Consider the following 25035-nt stretch of genomic DNA (forward strand, 5'->3'; position numbering starts at 1 on the left):
GGGGAATGCATTAAGGGGGCAGCGATCAGGGCGTGGGGGTTGGTAGTGCTGGTGATGCAGGGGTCAAGGGGCTGGCCAGCAATTGAGCCGGCCAACAATCGGGGGCCCAGCAGACCCCAGGAGCCACAATGCATGCACCGATTTTTCGGTGCTGTCGGCCTCTCCAGCAGGAAGAGGGCCCCCACCCACTGATTTCTGGAGTGAATCATGTTTGTGCACTGCTGAGTGCACCGAATGGGAGATTCCTCTCTGAACTCCCACAGGAAAAAAAGAGCATGGTTTACTTCAGTTTTAGTGTGAAGTCAACACTTGGAAGTATTTTGGGAGAATTTTGCCTGTTGCCTTTTATCCTGTTAAGGATGTTTGATGTATGTGCACTAAGGCGTATGTTGCCTGATATCCTGTTATTTGAAAAACAGGAATATCCATTTATTCACAGCGGAATTGATTCACTGGTATGCTCTGACGCCCATTTACACTCAACCTTGGTCTTTCCGGGTGACACTATGGGAGCTGGGTGGTAAGGGAATCAGCCCACCCTGCTTCTGGCCCTATGCCAAATTTGAACTCCTGGGTTCTAGTGTTTGTAATATGGAAATATTTTCTTTGGTTGCAGGCTGATAATGAGTCTCCTTTGTTTTGTGAGAGAGCATACTGGGTTGGTTGTATGACATTGGGGTTGTGTGATATTTATCCAATTTTTTTGGATCTAATCCTGGCATTGATAATAGAGATTTATGTTATTATAAGGAGGAGGAGTCAGCAATTCAGACCCTTGAACTTGCTCTGCCATTTAATACGATCATGGCTGATCGCATTTCAGCTTCAACTCTACTTATCCTGCCAGTTCACCATTGCCCTTCAAACCCTGACTGATTAAAAATCTGTCCATCTCTTTTGTTAAGTTTTCTCAATGTCCCAGCATCCACCACACTCTGGGGAAGTGAATTCCATAGACTTACAACCGGTTGAGAAAAGTAATTCCTCCTCATCTCTAATCTGCTATCCCTTATGCTAAAAGTATGATGTTTTGCCCCACAAGAGGAAACATCCTCTCTATATCTACTTTGTCAGTCCCCCTTATCATCTCATACACCTGAATTAGATCTCCAGGGACTATAGGCCAAAACTGCTCAATTTCTCTTTGTAAGTCAAACCTGTCATCTCTGGAATCAATCTAGTGAACTTCCTCTGAATTGCCTCCTGTGCAACTACATCCCTACTCCAGCAAGGGGATCAAAACCGTACACAATATTCTAAGTGTGCTCTCACTGATACTTTGCATAGCAGCAAACTTCACAAATTTTATCTTCTATTCCTTTAACAATAAATGCCAAGATTCTATTTGCCTTCCTGCTGTACCTGCATTCTAGTTTTCTGTGATTCATGCACAACAACATCCATATCTTTCTGTAGTGAAGCACTATGATGTTTCTATCTATTTAGTTAATTTGCCTTAGTATCTTGCCTACCTCATGTGGATCTCACACATCCACATTAAACTCAAATTTCGCCCCATTCACTTAACCTATCCATATCCATTAGTAAATTTCTTATTTCATTATCATAGCTTACTATCTCACCTATTTTAGTTTCATCTGCAAATTTGATTATGGTACCTATCATCTCTGCATCCAAGTCATTAATAATATAGATTGTAAACAGGTGGGGCTCAAGGACTGAACCCTATGACACCTCACTAGTTAAATCTTGCCAACCCATTTATCCTGACTCTCTGCTTTCTGTTAGTTTTCCAAATCTCTATCTAAGCTAATAAATTACTCCTAATCCCATTATATTGTATCTTTTGATTTAATTATGGATAATGTGAGGAATTCCACAGGAGAGTGGTGGGCAAGTGGTTTGATGTATAGATGGGTATGGCTTTAAGTCCTCATAGTGGGTGAGGGGAACCCCCTTTAGGACCAATGGTGTCATGTTTCTTTTTGTTGTTGGTCATTTGGGGGTTAAAGAATCCTTGTTGGTCTTGTGTGAAGGTATGGACAGTTCATGAATCCTGGAAAGCACTTGGTATTATTGTCATTGGTGCTGCCAGTAGACGGAATTGGGGGAAATGTATGCTGGTGTATATAGGAAATAGGAAACCAGAAAATCCTTGGTTGTCCTTGGCTGTGTGAGTTGTGAAAGTGGCTACTTGGTGAGTTGAGGTTTGGCTCTTGGAATGTATGATGAACATAAGAAGTAGGAGCAGGAGTAGGTCATCTGGCTCCTCAAGCCTGCTCTGACATCCAACAAATCACTGGTTTTTGTGGACTCAGCTTCATTTACCCACCCACTCACCATAACCCTTAATTCCTTTACTGTTCAAAAATGTATCTGTAGCCTCAACTGCTTCACTGGGCAGGGAATTCCACAGATTCACAACCCTTTGGGTGAAGAAGTTCCTCCTCAACTCAGTCCTAAATCTGCTGCTTCTTATTTTGAGGCCATGCCCCCTAGTTCTAGTTTCACCCGCTAGTGGAAACAACTTCCCTGCTTCTATCTCATCTATTCCCTTCATAATCTTATAGGTTTCTATAAGATCACCCCTCATTCTTCTGAATTTCAATGAGTATAGCCCCTGTCTACTCAATCTCTTCTCATAAGCCAACCCCTCAATCTTGGAATTAATCTAGCGACTCTCCTCTACACCCCCTCCAGTATCAGTATATCCATTCTCAAGTAAGAAGAGCAAAACTGTACACAGTGCTCCAGGCGTGGCCTCACCAGCACCCTATATAGCTGCAACATAACCTTGTTGTTTTTAAATTCCCTCCCTCTAGCAATAAAGGACAAAATTCATTTGCCTTCTTAATTACCTGCTACACCTGCAAACCAACTCCATGTGATTCTTGCACAAGGACATCCAGGTCCCTTTGCACAGCAGCATGTTGTAATTTTTTACCATTTAAATAACAGTCTATTTTGCTGTTATTCCTACCAAAATGGATGACCTCACATTTACCAACATTATACTCCATCTGCCAGACCCTTGCCCACTCACCTAGACTATCTATATCCTTTGTAGACTTTCAATGTCCTCTGCACGCTTTCCTCTGCCACTCATCTTAGTGTCGTCTGTGAATTTTGCCACACTCCACTTGGTCCCCAACTCCAAATCATCTATGTAAATCGTAAACAATTGTGGTCCCAACACTGATCCCTGAGGCACATCACTAATCGTGAACCAGAAAAACACCCATTTACCCCCCATTCTTTGCTTTCTGTTAGTTAATCAATCCTCTGTCCATGCTAATACATTATCCATAACACCGTACACCTTTATATTATGCAGCAGTCTTTGGTGCAGCACCTTGTCAAATGCCTTCTGAAAATCCAGATACACCATCCACAGGTTCCCCATTGTCCACTGCGCATGTAATGTTCTCAAAGAATTCCACCAGATTAGTCAATCATGATCTGCCCTTCATGAACCCATGCTGCGTCTTACCAATGGGACAATTTATATCCAGATATCTCGCTATTTCCTCCTTGATAGATTCAAGCATTTTCCCTACTACAGAAGTTAAGCTAACCGGCCTATAGTTACCTGCCTTTTGTCTACTTCCTTCTTTAAACAGCGGCTTCACATTTACTGTTTTCCAATCTGCGGAAACCACCCCAGAATCCAGCTAATTTTGGTAAATTACCACTAGTGTCTTTGCTATTTCCCCTGCTATCTGTTTTAATACCCTGGGATGCATTCCATCAGGGCCAGGAGACTTGTCTACCTTTAGCTCCATAAGCTTGCCCAACACTACCTCTTTTGTGATAATAGTTTCTAGGTCCTCACCTGCTATAACCTTCCTGTCAGCAATTTTTGGCATGTTATTTGTGTCTTCCATTGCGAAGACCGACACAAAATACCTACTCAGTGCCTCAGCCATTTTCTTATTTCCAGTTGTTACATCTCCCTTCTCATTCTTTAAACGACTGATGTTTACTTTAGCCACTCTTTTTTGTTTTATATATTTGTAGAAACTTTTGCTATCTGTTTTTATATCCTGAGCTAGTTTACTCTCACCGTTCTTACTTTATTTTATAGCTTTTTTCGTGGCTTTCTGTTGACCTTTAAAGATATCCCAATCTTCTAGTTTTCCACTAATCTTTGCCACTTTGTATGTCTTTTCTTTCAATTTGATACCCTCCTTTATTTCTTTAGATATCCATGGCTGATTATCTCTTTTTCTACAATCCTCCTAATCACTGGTGTGTATATATATCTCATCTTGTTGGGAGGAAGAGATTCATGTCCTCCACTGAGAAATCTTGTGGGTGCCCTTTGCTAATTCCATCTGTTGCTAGGGTTCTTTGAGGTTGGGGCAAGGGTGGGAGGAGCGGGTTGTTTTATTTGAACTCAAGAGGTGGTATGAATATTCCTGAGCTGTCAGCCTTCTTTAAACTGTGTCATTGTTCTATGTTTATTTTGGGAGGTTAGGGCAATAGCTACTTTGATTATCCATTCCTGGACCCTACAGGGAATATACTAGATGAGGGAGTAGGTTGTCTTTGCCTGAGACGTCCCCTTTTAGGGACTTCTGGACAACTCTACTTGAGATATAGGTTTCCCTGGAAGTGGATTTGTTGTGGTGTTTGCAAAAATGAGGAAAACTCTTCAATAAAATATTTTTAAAAAACTGTTAAAATTATAGAGACAAAAACAAAATATTTCAACTGGTGGAAATCTGAAATAAAGACTGAAAAAGCTGGAAATACTTTGTAGGTCTGGCAGGATCTGTGTTAAGAGAAACAAAATTAACATTTCAAGTTTGGAAATAAGGTCACAGTCCTGAAACTTTAACTCTGGTGTTCTCTCAACAGATGCTATCTGATCTGCTGAGTATTCCAGCATTTTTTTTTATTTTTATCAAGTTAATTTCACAAACTTGGAAAAGAGGGAAAAAAGTTCAAATTATGAGTAGAAATAAATCAAGAACTCAGTACTCGGGAAACGAATAGCTTCAGTTCACAGTACGGGTTTAGTTTGTTTCAAGTTGCCCCAGTTACTGAAGTTATTACATTCATGGTGGTCCATTTCTATTCTTTACCAACTTTGCAAACATTTACAGTAATAAAAACACGACTAGCGATAGACATGACACATAGTGCATTCTAAAACTGGTTCAGTGCCTCTGCATTGTTAACATTAACACATTAATATACAAAAGTACAGAATGAGACAAAACTATGCAGTGATTGAACTTGTTAGTTTGATGAATGGCCATGTTTTTTTTAATATCTTAAATCAAAGGTGTAGTAAATTTAGTAGTTTTAGGCATTCGATATTTCAAAGGATTTGGCTAGTTCCAAACTTCTGGGAATTAAAATGCAAAATTATGAAGATCTTATGAACCTCATTTTCATTGGACTAAATAGACCTGACAGGTGACACAAATTTTTGAAGTGCTGAAAAGTAGTTAATGCACAGTGTTTTTTTTAGTGAATTATCACACACAATGCATTTATCTTTTTCCAATTTTGCTAATGGCTATTTATATGTTTCATATTTAATAGTGCAGCGAGGATTAATCCACATTTATCCATTGTAAAATCAATTTGCTATTTCTTGGATCACCCATTTAATTTGTGCAAGCACATTTGTTGTCAGTTTGTTTGCATTATTCATATGGTTTATCAACAAATTTAATAGTATTATGAAGAACACCTTTCTCCATATTGGTTACGCATATGCCAAATAGTCGCCCATTTGAATCTTAATCGGCATGCCTGTGTTTGGTGACAAATATCAGCACTCCCTGTCTCATCCTTCAGTTTCAGAAGAGCATCTTTAGTGTGCTGATGTAGTGCTGCCTTTTTTCATCCCAGGAATGCCTCGAGGTCTCCACTCGGTGCTTGGGAGAGATTAAACATGTTGAATTGCTTTATAGGAGATGTGTACCAAGAAATTTTGCACTCAATTCAGAATTCATTCCTAGTCTTTATTGGATTGGTGTACTGCTACAATCTCAATCCCAGCCCATATCTTTAAGATTTCAAATTACTGTAACTCTTTGTGGTTGGGATGAGGTGATGGAAAAGTTTAATTTGTTTGGAATCTGGATCTGCAAGATTGCTGCCCTTTTTTTCTTGCCCAATTAATTTGGGCCAGATGGCCTTTTATATTGTTGAACTTTATTTTCCAGTCTAGAACCTTTTGGATCTACATTACCCTTTTCTATCCTTGTATAGCATTAATTATATTGTGATCACATTTTCTCAGTTATTTTTCCAGTCTTGGAAAAAATGTATCCCTCATTTCGTTTTCCAGAACTGAATCAGTTCGTGCTGCTTTTTTCGACAAGAGAACAAGCCTATCTTGGAGTCCTGGATGCGTACTAAAAACATTTGCCACTTTGATCACTTTTGATTTCCGTTTACCTTGGGATAATTACAATCTTCCATAGTTAGAAGAAATTATCTGCAACCCTTTACTGTTAGCTCATTTGTCCTGTCAGGTTACCTGTATCATGTATTTCAAAGTTTCATGAAAGAATGAAGAGAAGTTCTAGGAATGTCTTCATGCGGAAGGTGGTTGTAAGTGGAAGCATTTGACTGACAATCACTGGGAATTGGTGGTGGGGGGGGGAAATGGAATCTCTTTACTGGTTAGAGTCATACCTAGCACTAAGGAAGCTGGTTGTAGTTGTTAGAGGTTGGAGGTCAATCATATCAGTTCCAACACATCACTGCAGAAGTTCCCAGGGTAGTGTCCGAGGTTCAACCATCTTCAGCTGCTTCTTCAATGACTTTTCTTCCATCTTAAGGTAGAAGTGGGGATGTTAGCTGACGATTACAATATTCAGCACCTTTTACATTTTCTCATGCTCAAGCTGTCCAAATGTAGCAAGACGTGAACAATATCCTTGATAGGGCTGACAGTGGCAAGTGAGATGTGAATGTTACAAGTGCCAGGCAAACAAGAACTAATCTAACTATTACCCCTTGATATTCAATTGCATTACCATTGCTGAATCCCCCACTATCAGCACCCTGCAGGTTTCCCATTGGATAGAAATTGGACTAGCTACATAAAATGGGTATAAGAGCAGTTGAAGGGCTACGGCAAGTAACTTACTTCTTGACTCTCCAAAGACCATCTATGAGGCACAAGTGAGAAGTGTGATGGAATGCTCTCCACTTGCCTGGATGAGTGGCTGTTCCAGTAACATTCAAAAAGCTCAACAACATCCCGTACAAAGCCTGATTGATTGGTACCCCATCCACAAACATTAACTCCTTCCACCACCACTGTGCAGTTATGTGTACCATCTACAAAATGCACTGCGGTAACTCGCCAAGGCACCCTATACAGTACCTCCCAAACCCATGACTGCTACCATATAGAAGGCCAAGGATAGTAGATGCATGGTAGTACCACTACCTGGAAGGTTCCTTGCTGCCTCTCACTGTTCTGGCTTGGAAATATATTGCTGTTCGTTCATTGTTGCTGGGACAAAATCCTGACCTAATAGCGTTATGAATGTATCTGTATCACAAGGACTGCAGAGGTTCAAGAAAACAGTCATGACTACTTTCTTGAGGACAATTAGCGATGCGCAAGAAATGCTGACCTAACCAGTGATGTCCACATTCCATGAATGAACGTAAAAAAACACAGTGGGTGGGATTTTTCAGCCATGTTTGCTCCAATACCAGAAAATCCCGCCCAAGGTCAACGGACCTTTCCACGGTCTGCCACTTGCCTGCTACGATTCCTGTGGTGGGCTGAACAGTAAGATTCACCCCAATATGTTGCTACAGGAAGCAGTTTAGAAACTGACACATTCATCTTTTAAGGGGAAAAATTGAAAAATACTTGAATCAGAGAGATACAAGTTTATGTGATTAATTATGATGTTTTCTGGTAAAGATTTGACACTGGCACGATGAGCTAAGTTATTATTTGTACTGTAAACATTTTTGGATTAAGGATACACATCAGATTATGATCTTGGACTTTATTGATTTTTACACCCATCCCATTAAGTTGTTGAGGAACTTTGAGGGTGTGTGAAGATTCTTGGAATTGCTCAGAAGTGATGACTGAAGCATTTCTAATAGGCCCAGTGTAAACTATACCTGCACTGGAGAATATTGTTTAATTCTTTGAATAATTAAAGCACCAGGAAATGAACGACCCCATCTTTAGGGCCTTCAGCCCCATCTGGGTTTCAGAGTCCCCCCTCAAACAGCAGAGTGTAATCCTAAGACTTCTTGGCTCCATTGAGTTGAATGAACCTCTTGCACAGGTTCAGGTATGGGGATTTGATTACTTAAATACCTTAATCCCTTATTTTTGGGAAAGGATCAGCAGCAGGTCCTAATAACAAATAGAGATTCTGCCTTGCCCCATGTGCAGGTGCAAAGATGTTGAAGAATTTAATTAACATTTATTATTAGAGACCAATTATTTTGGATGCAGGACGTCATTGTAGGAGTCCCTCAGGGTAGTGTCCTATGCCCAGTCATCTCAGCTGCTTTATCAATGACCTTCCCCCTATCAAAAGGGGACACTCGCTGATAGTTTTGTTCTATTCACTGCTCATCAATCTGTTCCCATGTGCAGCAGCAAGATGAACACAACTTTCAAGGCTTGGGCTGATAAGTAGTCAGTAGCATCATCTCCCACAAGTGCCAGGCAATTATGATCTCAAACAAGGGAGAGTTTAATTACCACCTCTTGACAGCCAAGGGCATTGCCATTGTACAGTGATCCATTATTCACATCCTGGGGTCACTATTGATCAGTAATTTAACTGGACCAGCTACATAAATACTTGGTTACATCAGCAAGTCAGAACCTCTGGTGAATATCTCACTTTCGTCTTCCTGAAGCCTTTCCACCATCCCTTGCCACTCTTCTATTACAGAAGGCCAATAGGAGCCAGTCTTTACACACTATTATAAGTATTTATTTACAGAGGTGCACATATCAAATGTATACCTCCTAGCCCACCAACCACTATTCCAGTCTGTTCCTATTTATTGAGCAGAAGTGAATCCTCAGTTAATACCCTCTATTTATATACAAATCAAATACATATTATGTACATTTAACAGGCACAAGTGTGAAGGAATGCTCCCCACTCCCCATGATGAGTGCAACTCGAGCAACATTCACGAAGCTTAACCATCCAGGATCAAACAACCTCATAGAATCACAGAGGTTAACAGCATGGAAACAGACCCTTTGGCCTAACATGTCCATGCTGCCCTTTCATTTTAAACCCCTAAGCTAGTCCCAATTGTCCAAATTTGGCCCATATCCCTCTCTACCTATCTTACCCATGTAACTGTCTAAATGCTTTTTAAAAGACAAAATTGCACTCGCCTCTACCTCTGGCAGCTTGTTCCAGCCACACTCCACCCTATGTCTGAAAAAATTGCCTTTCTGGACACTTTTGCATCCCTCCTCACTCTTTAAAACTATGGCCTCTAGTTTTAGACTCCCTGATCTTTGGGGAATAAGTGTTGACCATCTACCTTTTTAAAACAAAAAGCCCCTTATTATTTCATAGACCTCATATGATCACCCCCAAGTCTCCTACGCTCCAGAGACAAAAAGTTCCAGCCTCTCTCAATTCAAACTATCAAGTTCCGGTGGCATCCTAGTGAATCTTTTCTGCACTCTTTTTCTACAATAGGGTGACCAGAACTGTACGCAATATTCCAAGTGTGGCCTTACCAATGTCTTGTACAACTTCAACAAGATGTCCCAACTCCTGTATTCAGTGTTCTGACCAGTGAAACCAAGCATACTGAATGCCTTCTTCACCACTGTGGTCCACCTGTGACTCCACTTTCAAGGAGCCATGAACCTATACTCCTAGATCTCTTTGTCCTGTTACTCTCCCCAATGCTCTACCATTAATTAAGTTCTGCCCTGGTTCAGTCTACCAAAATGCATCACCTCGCATTTATCTAAATTAAACTCCATCTGCCATTCATTAGCCCATTGGCCCAATTGATCAAGATTCCAATGCAATCCGAGATAACCTTCTTCACTGTCCATTATGCCATCAATCTTGGTGTCATCTGCAAACTTACTAACCATGCCTCCTATATGTTCATCCAGATCATTAATATAAATGACAAATAACAGTGGACCCAGCTCCGACTCCTGAGGCACACTGCTGGTCACAGGCCTCCAGTTTGAAAAACCATCCTTCTACAACCACCTTTTGGCTTCTGTCATCAAGGCAATTTTGTCTGCATTTAGCTACCTCACCCTGGATATCGTGAGATTTAATCTTATGCAATAACCTACTTGTCAAAGGTCTTGCTGAAGTCCATGTAGTCAGTATGAACCGCACTGCCCTCATCTACCTTCTTGGATACCCCTTCAAAAAATTTGATCAAATTTGTGAGATGTGATTTTCCACTCACAAAGCCATGCTGATTGTCCCTAATCAGTCCTTGCATCTCTAAATGCCTGTAGATCCTGTCTGACAAAATTCCAACAATTCACCCACCACAGATGTGAGGCTCACTGACCTGTAGTTCCCAGGCTTTTCCTTGCAGCCCCTTTTTAAACAAAGGCACAACATTGCCATCCTCCAATCTTCAGGCATCTCACCTTTGACAATCAATGATTCAAATATCTCTGCTAGGGGACCCACAATTTCCTCCCTAGTCTCCTACAATGTCCTGGGATACACTTCATCATGTCCCAGGGATTTATCTACCTTGATGTGCCTTAAGACTTCCAGCACCACCTTCTCTCACTCCTCAAGACATCACTATTTATTTCCCCAAGTTCCCTAATATCCATGCTTTTTTCAACAGTTAATACTGATGACAAATATTCATTTAGGATCTCACCCATCTCTTGTGGATCCACACATAGATGACCTTTTTGATCCTTAAGAGGTCTTACTGTCTCCCAAATTAGTCTTTTGGCCTTTATGTATTTGTAGAAGCTCTTTTGGATTCTCCTGTGCCTTATCTGCCAAAACACACTCGTGTCCCCTTTTTGCCCTACTTGACTGACACTCTATTTACCACCTGAAACATACCCTTCATTACTAGCTTACCATGGCTGCCTTGTGTATCATGTGAAAGGTATACTTCCACACTTTCCCCATTACCTTTCAAATTCATTATCTCTACCACCAGAACTAGGCTCATGGAAATGCAACTGTAAATTCCCCTTCAAGTTATAAACGTTTCTGACTTGAAACTATAACACTGTGCTTTCGCTTTCATTAGTTCAAAATCCAGGATTTCCCACCGCAAGAATGTACCTGCTCACATGAACTGCAGCAGCTCAAGGTGGTACATGATTACTTTCTTAAGGAGAATTGGGGATGAACATAGTGAAATATTACCTAGGCACATTCAGTCTGCAACAAGCAGAACAAATCAATTCCTGTCCGTAACTATTTCATCAGTCTGCTCTTGATCATCATCAAAAGCTAATTGAAAATGACAATTTGGGACAAAATTAAAGTCACTTGGACAAATGTGGATTCATTCAGAAGAAAAAATCATGGATTTAAGGGAAAATGGTGTTTAACTTTCCTGAGTTTTTTAATGTAGTAATAGAAGGTTGGGGTAATGTATACATCATGTTCCAGAGGCATTTGACAAAGTGCCACACAACAAACTCAAGGAAAAAACAGGTTGTAGAAATATGAGTATAAATTTGGCCTTGTAATGAAAAACAGAGTAATAGTCAAGTGGGTAAATGGATGTTTTTCTGATCAGAGAAAAGTTTAGTAGGGTTCTCCGGGTTGCTAGGACCTTAGCTTTTCTTGATGTATGTTAATGACCTAGGTGTTGGACAGGGCACAATTTCAAAACTTGCAGGTGACGAGAAATCTGGAAATATTGTGAACTGTGAGGAGGACGATGGTGAAGGACATGGTGGAATGGGTGAACAAATGGCAAGAGAAATTTAATGCAGCAAAGTGTGAAGAGATTAATTTTGGTAGGAAGAACAAGAAGACGCAATATGAAATAAAGGGTACAATTCAAAAGATGGGATCTTGTGTGCACAAATTATTGAAGGTGACAGTGGGTTGAGAAAGCAGTTAGTAATGTAAACAAAGTACTGGGCTTTAAAATTGGGGCACCCATTGTAACAGGTTATGATGACCCCTGTACATTAACTTGGCCTGAACTGAAGTATTGTGTCCAGTTCTGGGCACTACCTATTCTGAAAGATATGAAGGCATTGAAGAGAATGCAGCAAAGATTTACCATGTTAATTCTAAGGGTCAGGAATTTCAGCTATGTAAATAGTTTGGAGATGCTGGGGCAGCTCACCTTTGGAGAAGAAATGATTAAGAAGACATTTACTAGATCTATTCATGGTATCGAAGGGCCTGGACAGAGCAGACAGGCCAAAACTGTTCTTGTTGGAAGAGAAGAGAACAGAAGACAACAATTTAAGATGATTAGTAAAATAAGGACCAAGAAAACCTTTTCTGTGGTGATTTGTTAGGTTGTGGAATGCATTGCCTGACAGTGATAAAGACAGATTCAATCAAATCCTTCACCTGAGGTGCATAGTGGCAAGAGTGAATACCATCTACAAAATATACTGCAGTAACTTGACAAGCCTTCTGCAACAGCATTTCCCAAACCCACGACCTCTACCACCTACATGAACAATGGCAGAAGGTATTTGAGTACACCACCAGCTGCAAAATCACACACCACTTTCACTTAGAAATATATTACCACTGAGTCAAAGCTATGCATCTCCTTCTCCTTTTTGGTATATCTAACCATATACACTGGAGAGGTCCAAGAAAATGGCTCACCATCAACATATTGAGGAAAGTTAGAGATGGGAGTAAATGCTGGCCTTAGTAGCTGTACCTACGAATGTTGATCTAATACAATGGGCAGTCTAAGAATGTGGATGTGGTGTTTTCAATTGGGTTATAGAGACAGGTGCTACTTTTGCACAACAGTTTAAATGTTGAACTTTGGGCTGGGTTCAGGAGCTGTCCCAGTAATTCTGTCCAAAGATCCCTGAAAGAGAATGGGAAAATATCATGACATCTGTATAACAGATATATTGGCCCAAATCTTCTGATATGGGGAGTGGCCTCTAATTCAATGTGCTTGGCTGATGCATCTAGGGATCATGTGAAAGTCCTGATGTGCACATCCAAGTTACTTGCGTGAGAAGTTTAAACTTTTGATTACCAGTTCTACGCTTCCCAGACTGCTCTGTGATTCTTAAAACAGTGGGAACAGCTGCACACTTATCCTGGTTTTTACATGGATTTAACCCTTCATAGGTGTAACAATGTTCACCTCCTTCCCAGCTCACCCTCAGCCCCTCTGACAGCGCTCATCCTTTTCTGCACTCTGCTCTTTAGGCTAAGCTGGAATCCCTGGCTCTCGTCTGTCCAATGTTGGAAATATCAATATTGTTGTGGAACCCAGGAGTAAGGGGATTGGGGGGGAGGGGAGGGGTAGATGAGCATTGCCAAGAGATGAGAGATTTTGGTGGTGGGGGAGGGGGTGGGCGGTTGGTAGGTGAGCATTACCAGGAGGTGAGGGATGGGAAAGAGTTGGTTAATCCTGTCATGAGGTAAACGTTGTTGAGGTTTAGGAAAGCATGAATATCATCGGGAAGTTGGGTAAACACAGTCAGGGAGTCTGATGTGACCATTGCCGGGGGTGCACTGGGGGTTGAGCATTTTTGCGCTGTCAGAGATTGCACAATGTCAGCACTGACAGATTCAATTTTAAAAATTGTACGTCAATGATCTAAAGACAGACCTTAAACTGAAGACATGCTGCCTATCATGAGAAAAAGAGATGGGTAGGGCTGCACTGGAATGGCGCTCACTATTTGGCTATCTGAATGTTTGCCCCTGCATCTTTGTTGGAGCTGGCACAGAAGGTGCAAAAGCTCCAGTGTATAATGGTAATTGGACAGACAGTTCGCAGTCAGTATTTAGTGCTTCCCCTCTGATGCTGACTGGCAGATCAAGGCCATAGTGTTAGATATATTGCTGAGCTGTTGATGATTATTAGTGGTTAAATGATTTAAGACAGAAAAGAGAAAAATAATGTGTAAAATGGTAGGGTAGGAGCTGAATGAATGTGATACCTGATCTGATATGGATTGGAGGATCGTGTGTACATCATAAGTATGACTGCAGAGTAAGTTGAGCTGAAAATTGTTCTAAGCAGAGTACTCAAAATTTTGATGTTCAATACTTTATATCAAAATTGAGCTTTCAATTGTAAATGTATGCCTTCAGGAAATCAACTGTGATTTTTAAATTTCAAGACAGTGTTAGGAAGGCCCTTGTATTTGCAAAAGATTCTTTGAAGAGGTCTTTGGAAAAAATGATGGGATGATCACTTGTGTTGTATACTTGTGTTGAATGTGATTCCCTTCTTCCCACCCCCATAGTTTAAGCCTTTTTCATCATTTACCTCATTTAAAATCATCAACAAGAAATGTTCTTTTTTATCTGTTGTATGAAGAATGTTGATTGCTTTAACTTTATACTGTGAAAAGTATCAAAATTTATCTATTGGCAGAAAATATTGCTATTAGGCAAAATGATCATTTGAGCCACTGCACATGGCACTTCAAAAAGTAATCATATTTGTTCAGAATCTTGAACTTGATGCATTCTTTTGAGCGTTCACATGAACACAAATTAATTGTAAACCTTTTGACAAAAAGCAAAGGATAGTAATGCTGTACTTATGGGTATCATGCAAGGGTCAAAGTTCAGATTCTAGAATCACAACAAATTAAAAAATCTGTGAAAAGCTTTGTCAAAAAGAAAATACAAAATTCACAGCTTGAGTCTTTAAGATTTGTGCTCAATGCCTGATCTTACCATCCATGTTCATTGTTTCTAATTGTGCTACTTTTCAATGCATGCAGAAACCATTGATACTTGCCCAGCATGAGCAGTTAAGTTCTTTGTTATTAGAAGGGTTTTGTGTACGATTGGTATTACTGTACTGCAATTCTGGGCACGCTGTGATTGTTCCCATTAAAGTTTGCATGACACTGAAATGCTTGTTAGTGATGTATTCTGTTCTGGCTGCGAAAAGGTGATAAATGTTTTTCTTGTGTCTCTAAATGTTACAAAATATGCATACTTCTACAGTAAGAAATGAGTTTTCGTCATCAGTTTAACTTTCCACTACTTAATTTTTTTAAGTAGCCATCAACTAGAAATACATTAGCAGTAAAGGGGTGAAATTAAAAATTTTGGTTTTCGTTAAGGTACATATAAATGATCTACATATATATAATTAGTTAAATGAGCTATCGTAATTTAAAATTAAGAATAACAGCTGCTGTCAGTGAAAATCAACCCATTCACTATATAAATAGGTTATCACTATTCATTATAAAACACTAGTACTTGTATACCTCTAAAAGATGTATAAATTATTTTGTTTTAAGAATTTTGGTTGATGCTTTATTAATACCAAGTCTATATTAATGTATTACCTCGTATTTTACAGTAGATAAAAATTTTCCAATCATTTCACTAAGTTAAATCAGAATTGGTGCAGTGTAAGTTTATGGTGCAGCACAATGTTAGGGTATGTCAAATGCGGATAATGACTTTGGAAAAGATTCCTGCCCAAGTTTGTTTTAAGATATTTGCCAACCAATAGCGGAATTCATTCAAGTTGATGACTTTAAAAACCCTTCTTTGCATTGTGTCCCACACTTTTTTAATCTCTGGAGACAGCAATTTTTGCAGCTTTTTGTATTTTATGATTTGCATTCAAAAGTTGTTCAAGAGTAAAATGCATTATTTCTGAATGAGATCTCTGGAAAATATTTTCCAATGCAGAAGAAATTTGGCACTTTTGATATTGCACCCTGTGTAATGGGTTGATCAGTCGAATTATTAGCAAAGGAGTTTTAAGTTTTTTTTCTCTTCTCTTGAAATGGTGGGTATGCTAATAGTGTTATTTTTTTTGTAATTGGTACATAATTCTTTCTGTACAACATGGTTGAAAAGCTTATGCTGTAACTCAAAAGTTTCTTAAATATGAAATGTGTCTGAGGATCTTTATCTTTTTATGCATTTTTAGATACTTTGTGCTGTTGCCTTTTTTAAACAAATGCATTTTACATTTCAATTTTTCAAGAAATGTTTTAAAACTATTTTCTAGATTTTCTGAAGTCATGTATGTTCTTGAATTCTCTTTTTTCCTCCATTTTCTTCATTTTTAATCCTAGGTCCCCTTGCAAAGAAACAGGCTGATGATTTAGGTGATAATGATGGCGCAGAAGATGAAGGTATTTTTTGCCGCCAAACCAATATGCATGACAATGACTGTCTAAATTTTTCGTCCCTCTGAAAGTACATTTTTAATGCATTTTTGAAGTGCAGATTTTTAGCACTTAGTTTTCAGCCTTTTTGTCTTATTGTTTATTATTGACATTTTATCATTTTTTTACTTGAGTGCTTTAAGATAATTCCACAATACTTGACTGTAGCAAGTTAGAAAAATATTGCCTCCACAAAACATTATCAAAACAACCTTTTTTAAGCTCATGTTTATGTTGACATAAATGTAGGTGTTTCAAACATAATATCAGCTCAAAAATAATGACTTAGCATATTAAAGAGAGATTATCCTTCTGTTAGCATTAATGCATGCCATCAAATTATTTGGATTTTGCAAGTACCAAAGAGCAAACCAGGTGCATTTGGTCATTCTTTTAAGTTATGTCACAGCCACATATAAATATATCTGTGCAGCACTGTTCTTCACAAAAGCCTAATAGTTACAAATTTAAATGCTTCTCAAGCAAAGGTTTTTGCACGTATGAGGTTTTTATTGGAGAGATTGGAATATGTATTTGGAAAAGGACCAATATTACTTGTACTTCTTATTTAACACTAAGAAGTTTATATTTTATGTCGTGGTTTCAATACAATAAATATTGCTGTTTTTCTTTACAAGCTTTCAGATATGAAAAATCTAACTTTAATTTAGTTCTAGCTTCTAGCATCATGCCTCTGTATAAGCACATATACACTAAACCGAATTGAAATCAGGAACACCAGGTTTTATTTTGGTAAACCTAATCTTATGTTTCAGTTCTGATGGTTCATGGAGTTAAAAAAGAATGTGCCATTCTCAGGACTTTTATGTGAATGGCCATTCAAGTGAGATACCATGAGATACCTTCCTTTGTCATCCAGCTTGAAGTCACTGCTCTTTCCTGATTCCTTCATACCTGTTGCAATGTGGACAATACAATGGTTTATTTCTCAGCTGCATAATCACTTCTGTTGTACCTCCCAAGTCTGTGCTTGATTTTCCCTTTTCCCTATCACTCTAACTCCTCCTGTCAACTGGAAGTGAGTTAGAAACAGTTGCAAATGTGTACTTAATCCACACCGTGGTCACATGTGCAACTGTTCCTGATGCTGATGGCAAAAGCTCTGCAAATGTATCAAGGTAGAAATGGCTGCACCTGCAGAGGAATCAAACCTTCTTACACAGGATTAACTTTTCACAATCAGACCATGAAAATAAACAAAGTGAATGCACTGTAACTTCTGAGTTCCCCAGCATTGTACTGGGGAGAGGGCATGCCCCAAAAATGCACTGGGGAATCCCCTTTGGACGTTCCAAAGTGAGGTTTGCATAGCAATTGCATAGAAGTGCAAACTTAACTGGGCAATTGTCCTGCACTGAGAACCCTCTGAAAATGAGATTTAGATCTCAAATTTCAGATGGTTACACCAAGAGTTGCATAGAAAATGTTAGAAGAATTAAAACCACTCTAATTTGTGGGTAACTGTGATACTGACCGACACCAACTCTTCCACTTCAAACTTAGACAAAATCAAAATAATTATTTTATACTTCTGCCAATAAGTGTATGCCTCCGGTATTACGTCAACCTGCCAGCTTTAACTTCAGGTTGAGTGAGGAGAGTGGAACCTTTGTGTACTGCATCACCCAATTGAGGGCTTCTCTCTAAATATCCATTCCCAAAACTGAAAGCAAAATACTGCAGATGCTAGAAATACATACTGAAAATTCTGAAAAACTCAGCAAGTCTGGCAGCCTATTTGTATCACATTTTGTTATCTTGTCTTTATGCTACTACCAGCATCTTCCATGGTCCTTAACACTTCCATTAACATTTCCTTTGTCACCCTTGTACAATCTCTCCTGGCTCACACCTCTCACTTGGCCACCTATTTTGCTTCATCTGCTCCACATCCTCTTAAACAGTACAAAATCCCTCACATTTCTTCCTCATTTTAGTTTGGAAGAAGAGCTGTACAGATTCAAAATGTTAATTTTGTTTATCTTGCCACAGATGCTGTCAGCCCTACTAAGTTTTTCCAGCATTTTCTGTTTTTATCCCATTACCAACACTATTTATTTCCATCACCATGACATGGCCCGCCTTTATCTTCAGCTCTTCTTGTCAGCCCCTTCTGCTCTCCTCACTGCCATCACCAAAATGAATGATCACTTCACCACAGTAAGAATTAACTTACCTAATGCCCTCTCAGTTGACTATCATGCCTTAACCTATTACAAACTTTAATTAATTTAAAGTTCTTCAACCTCTATCCTCAGTAAATCTTCATGCAACCATCACTCCCATTCTCTCCAAGTTTCAGCAGCAACCTGTCCACTAGTGAATTAATTTCAAAATGCTTATCTATGAATTAATATCCCTGCATTGTATTCCTTCAAATTCCATCTGGTTTAAATATTGTGATAAAATATGATTTGGCATTTATCCTAAACAAAAACAAATCGCCAGTAGGCCTGGTAGCATCTGTGGAGAGAGAAACAGAGTTAAAGTTTCCAACCCAATATGATTCTTCTTTGGAACATTTTGCGTTTATTATTATGGCAGTTTATTCTCCTGCCTTGAATCCCTCTATGGCACTTTTATTCTCTCAACATTGTATTTCTATCTGAGGTCCACTGCAGCATTGGTGGCCACTCCTTTAGCCTTTACACTTTAGTTCAGGAATTCCCAGGTCAGTCTCTTTTGCATTGCCACCTTCTTCATTGTTTTAAATATGGCTCAAATGTTTTTACTTCAGTGTGCATTTGATATCCTTCAAATTTCTCCACATTTTATTTGCTTTTCTGCTCCAGTGTTCACTTTGTTTCTTTTCCCTTTTCCCCATCACTCTAACTCCTTCCGTCAACTGGCAGCGAGTTAGAAACAGTTGCACGTGTTTTGGTGTTAAACAACTATTCTTGGATGCAAAGCAAACTATTATTTTTATTTTCTCTTTTTGTTTGTAAAGTCTCACTGCATCTGTAGTACACTAATGAAATCTGGGTCATTATAGCCACAAAATTATGCACTATTGTTTTCCTTATTCATCAAACTCTACACAAAGCAGAGCACAAAAATCCAGTATTGTTAGTAGAACCAATTTTTGAATTTCCCTGCCTCGAAAGTATTTTAGTAGATTTTAGAATGTGCATAAAAAACATAATTCCACTTCTTGGAATAATTGATTACATAAACTTCCTTCCATTTTAATCTGTAAATAAATAATGAATAGCAGCATGCTTAATTACATATATTTTGTCGTAAATGAATACTTTTGTTAGCAGGTATCAAGTGAACAAATGTCCAGCTGGTGTCTTCATCTAAACATAACTAACCTTGAACAAAAATCATTTTGATAGACTAACAGAAATAAAATAGATACCATGTTGCATCATTGACATCTCTTTTGTAGCTGATGCATAAGTGCAGTCTTTAGTATGGCTATATAGAAATTATCATCAGCATTACTTTAGTAGATTTTCATCTACAAATTTGGTTAGAGCATTATTGCTGAAAATAAACACATTTGGTTTACATTTCAGTCTGCCTGTAAAGTCACCTGAATGTTAATTAGAAGCATTTTGCATTTTTGATTTGTAGAGAAATTACTTTAGTGATTTTTACTACCAATTGCTTTATGTAGTAATATAAAGTATTTGTAGGAAAATTAGTATTAATAGAGTAGTTGTGCAGATTGAGGAAGTTTGACCTGCTACCAGACAACTTAATGCCTCTCTTTGTGCAATTAGGATCTTACCTGATTACAATAAGCATGACCACAAAATGATTCCAACTTATTCCTGTCTTGTGGTTAAATCCAGCCCAGTTTCATATATTGTACTTTTTTGAAGATTGGCTGGATGGCACTGCCTGCTCATGAGGGATATTGTGAATTGGGTTTCATCAGCACCTAACATCATCTATAACCCACTTTTTAAAAAGAAAAGATTATTGCCAATGAAGCAATTCACTATAAACGTTTGCTTGAGAAAATTAATGCATTATTTTAAAAAAAAACCCTCAAACTTAATATTATTACAAACTGAGCAATTTTCTTACACTGCCATCATTGCTGGTTCCAGACCTTTTCAACTGCGTGTCATTTTTCAGATATTCGAGATAGTGGACCCAAACCTGTTATGGTCTTCATCCATGGTGGATCATACATGGAAGGCACAGGAAATATACTTGATGGAAGTGTACTGGCAAGTTATGGCAATGTCATAGTCATCACTGTCAACTACCGGCTTGGTGTCTTAGGTAAGACCAGGCTTCTTTTGTAATTTTGAATTTGTTATTTGTTTAAATCCCTGGGTGAATAGCATTTTTGTTTTCTGTGGAACATATGATTTTTGTGTTTAAACTATATCTAAAGTATGCTATTGACATGATCAAATGTGAGACTTGTGATAAAATGCCTGGATTTTTCACTTAGATCAACTGCAATGCCATCATAGTGAAGTTAATAATTCACATGGATGATGTGATAACAATAGGTGTAGATCAGTGTAATGCATTCAAACATTTTACTCTTTTCTCAAAAAAAATAGGTTTCAGTCCACACCAGTTAATTGGGTTGTGACATTTTTTCAAAGGTTGTAACAGACCTCCTGAGTGAAATTGTTTTATCCTAATAGAGACAAGTTGACTGAACATTTAGCTTTAAAATTTCAGAATTGTCCCTGCCTTGACCATCAAGTGGCAATAAATAGGCAACTCAGTAGTGCAAGGGACTACTATTGCGAGCTTGGGATTCGAACATGTTATGTATGTGAAATTTGATTTATTTATATACTGAATATTTCTAGCCTAAAATTGTCAGCAATTAAGCAACGGACCAGTGGCTCTTCTAAAAGCAGCCATAATAATCTGTATTCATACTGGAACTAGAACAAATATTGGTTGTTGAGATCTGATGATAATTTGAATAAGTAAATCATGTGAATGGAAAATGAATGCTCTGACCTGAGAACAAACCTTTGTTGCAGATTGCAAACATTTTATTTTGTGCAATGACCCTTGAAATTTACCAGCAGTTGTATAATATGCAGCATAATGTGACATATGTGATGTACACTTAAATGGCTGAATTTGTTATCTAACAATTCTAACATTTTTGTACCATTCAAAACAAGTATGGTGTCAAAAATTTACATTTGAAAGAATAGTAGCAGGAAAAGAGTGAACATCGGGATGATTTGTTGGCTTATATTCACAGCAAAATTAGTATTCTCAAGTCTTTAACCTTGCTGTCTCCTTAAGTCAGACACAGTTGTAGACCCTTCATTTTGAACTGTAATTTCTCTCATTGCAATGTTAATAAGAACATAACATAAGAACTAGGAGCAGGAGTAGGCCATCTGGCCCCACGATCCTGCTCCGCCATTCAATAAGATCATGGCTGATCTTTTTGTGGACACAGCTCCACTTACCTGCCCACTCATCATAACCCTTAATTCCTTTATTGTTCAAAAATTTATCTATCCTGGCCTTAAAAACATTTAATGAGGTAGCCTCAACTGCTTCACTGGACAAGGAATTCCACAGATTCACAACCCTTTGTGTGAAGAAGTCCCTCCTCGACTCAACCCTAAACCTGCTTCCCCTTATTTTAAGGCTATGTCCCCGAGTTCTAGTTTCACCCACCAGTGGAGACAACTTCCCTGATTCTATCTTATCTATTCCCTTCATAATCTTATTTTTTATAAGATCTCCCCTCATTCTTCTGAATTCCAATGAGTATAGCCCCAGTTTACTTAGTCTTTCCTCGTAAGCCAACCCTCTCAACTCCAGAATCAACCTAGCAAAAAAAGGAAACATTATCCAAACGGTGAAAGATTGCAGAGTTCTGGGATACAGAGGGATCTGGGTGTCTGAGTGCATGAAATCGCAAAAGGCTAGGATGCAAGTACAGCAAGTAATTAGGAAAAACAATAGAATGTTATCATTTATTGTGAGGGGAATTGATTACAAAAGTAGGGAGATTAAGCTTCAGTTGTACATAGCGCTGGTGAGACCCCATTTGGAATATTGTGTACAGTATTGGTCACCTTGTTAAAGGAAAGATGTAAGTGAATTGGAAGCAGTTCAGAGAAGCTCCTCCAGTCTAATATCTGGAATGGGTGGGTTGCCTTATCTTGAAAGGTTGGACAGCTAGACTTGTTTTGAAGGGTGACTTGATTGAAACGTATAATATCCTGTGGTGTCCTAGCAGGGTGAATATGGAGACAATGTTTCCTCTTGTGGGAGAATCTAGAATTTGGAGTCATCCATTTAAAAATAAGAGATTGCCCATTTAAAATGGAGTTGAGGTGGAATTCTTTGGACTCAAAGAGTTATGAATCTTTGGAACTCTCTTCCTCAAAAGGTGGTAGAAGCAGAGTCTTTGAATATTTTTAAGGCAGAGGCGAATAGATTCTTGATTAACAAGGGGATGATAAGCTATTGGGGATAGGCAGGATACAAATTTGAGTTTACTTTCAGATTAGCCATGAGCTTACTAAATGGTGGAGCAGGCTCAAGGGATTGAATGGTCAACTCCTGTTCCTTGTAAGTTCACTTTCGCATAGCTGTGTTTATTTTAGATTTTTATATCATTCTTGGAATGATAGTTTTGCTGGCAAGATTAGCATTTAATTCCCCTCCCTTGTGATTACTTGGGAAAGTGATGGTCCACTGTTGGCATTATTTTTTTCCCTGATTCTATCTTATCTATTCCCTTCATAATCTTATTTTTTATAAGATCTCCCCTCATTCTTCTGAATTCCAATGAGTGTAGCCCCAGTTTACTCAGTCTTTCCTCATAAGCCAACCCTCTCAACTCCAGAATCAACCTAGCAAATCTCCTCTGCACCCCCTCCAATGCCAGTATATCCTTTCTCAAGTAAGGAGACCAAAACTGTACACAGTACTCCAGATGTGGCCTCACCAGCGCCTTATACAGCTGCAACATAACTTCACTGTTTTTAAACTCTCTCCCTCTAGCAATAAAGGACAAAATTCCATTTGCCTTCTTAATTACCTGCTGCATCTGCAAACCAACTCCTTGAGATTCCTACACAAGGTCACCCGTCCCTCTGCACAGCAGCATGCTGCAATTTTTTACCATTTTAACTAATAGTCCATTTTGTGGTTATTCGTATCAAAATGGATGACCTCACATTTACCAATACTGTACTCCATCTGCCAGACCCTCACCCACTCACTTAGACTGTCTATATCCCTTTGCAGACTTTCAGCTTCCTCTGCACACTTTGTTTTGCCACCCATCTTAGTGTCATCTGCGAATTTTGCCACACTCCACTTGGTCCCCAACTCCAAATCATCTATGTAAATTGTTAACAATTGTGGTCCCAACACTGATCCCTGAGGCACACCACTAGTCACCGATCGCCAACTAGAAAAACACCCATTTACCGTCCCCCCCCATTCTTTGCTTTCTGGTAGTTAACCAATCCTCCATCCATTACCCGTAACACCATGCATTTTTATCTTATGTAGCATCTTTGGTGTGGCAACTTGTCGAATGCGTTCTGGAAATCCAGATACTCCACATCCACACAAGTTCCCCTGTAATGTAAAGCAATTGATATAATTTAATGGAATAAATGATGTACTTCTGTTGGACCCCATTTTTACTGCCTCAAGGGGTGTAACCCAATGTGAGAGTCATGAATTTGTTGGGAAGATGTAAACATTCTTGAAAGGCGGAAAAGGCCTGGTAAGTGTCTATGATCTGAAGTGTTTTAAATATCCAGTCCTTTAATCATGATAAAAGAACAGGCTAAGCTGTCAATGAGAATTAAAAAAAACACACAGCTTTAGACTGGTTTGATTGACAGCTCATCTGGCACTGTTGATAAAAAGCATCATCATCTATGCCTGTAGTTTCAACAGAGTTCTTGTTGACATATACAAAGGATTATTATTACTGATGAAATCATGAATTGCAAAAGCAATTTTCTCAGCTGGGGCTGGTAGTGGGAGAGTTCATGCTTTATTGATGATTTAATGAGGCTCTGTAAAGGGTTAGCTGTCTTTGATGTGGTTACTGAATAAAGTTTATTATTATAACAGGTTGAGCGCTTGAGTGGATTTAAAATTTTTGAATATGTTATACGAAGGGTAATTTTTCAGTATCAAGCATATATGATAGAAGTTCATCTATACATAGTCTTCCCTTGATGGATACTGGGTGAGGGTGACTGTGGAGGCTGTTGGATGCATGAGGGACATATGGGATATAAGGGAGTATTGGGGAATCATAACAGGGCATGGGTTAGCTTGGAGGAGGCTTGGAGAGTGATGTGAAGGGGTGAGGACTATGGGGCCTAAAGGTTTCCAAACCAAAGTGGACAGAGCCACAGAGAATGAAGATAGGTTTTCCAACCAGCCACGTTGGCACATGCACACCCCCATGAGAACTGACGATCCACTATGAGGTCAGAAGCCACTCAACCAGCTCAGAGCAAAAATTGATTAGAACCGGAATCTTTAAACTGAAGCAGGTTTGCTGATTCAAGAAATTTCCTGACTCGAGTCACCTGTCTCAGTAAAAAAAAATGTAGCCCTTGGTTATTGTTAATTATGAGAAATGGGGGCTCTTTATGTCACTGTATTTTGTTCACCAAAACATTATTTTCAAGGCTAAACACTTCAGTTTACCTCACGTGGATTTCTCAATTTCCCAATTTGTTTTTGCTCTTGTAATTCAACAGTTGACAGGGCAATTGAGTTCAGAACAATTGAAT

At 38.8% G+C, this 25035-nt stretch overlaps 1 protein-coding gene across 1 annotated transcript in view; it reads left to right on the plus strand.

Moving 5' to 3' along the window:
- Positions 1–25035, plus strand: part of nlgn1 (neuroligin 1) — a 546094-nt gene that overhangs the window by 125409 nt on the left and 395650 nt on the right. Inside the window, exons 4-5 of the mRNA XM_080185610.1 lie at positions 16193–16252; positions 20396–20545. Coding sequence (XP_080041736.1) covers positions 16193–16252; positions 20396–20545 — 210 coding nt within the window. The remainder of the gene's footprint in view (positions 1–16192; positions 16253–20395; positions 20546–25035) is intronic.

The sequence above is a fragment of the Carcharhinus amblyrhynchos genome, chromosome 3, assembly GCF_965287045.1.
Source record: "Carcharhinus amblyrhynchos chromosome 3, sCarAmb.v2.hapA, whole genome shotgun sequence".
Taxonomy (NCBI): domain Eukaryota; kingdom Metazoa; phylum Chordata; class Chondrichthyes; order Carcharhiniformes; family Carcharhinidae; genus Carcharhinus; species Carcharhinus amblyrhynchos.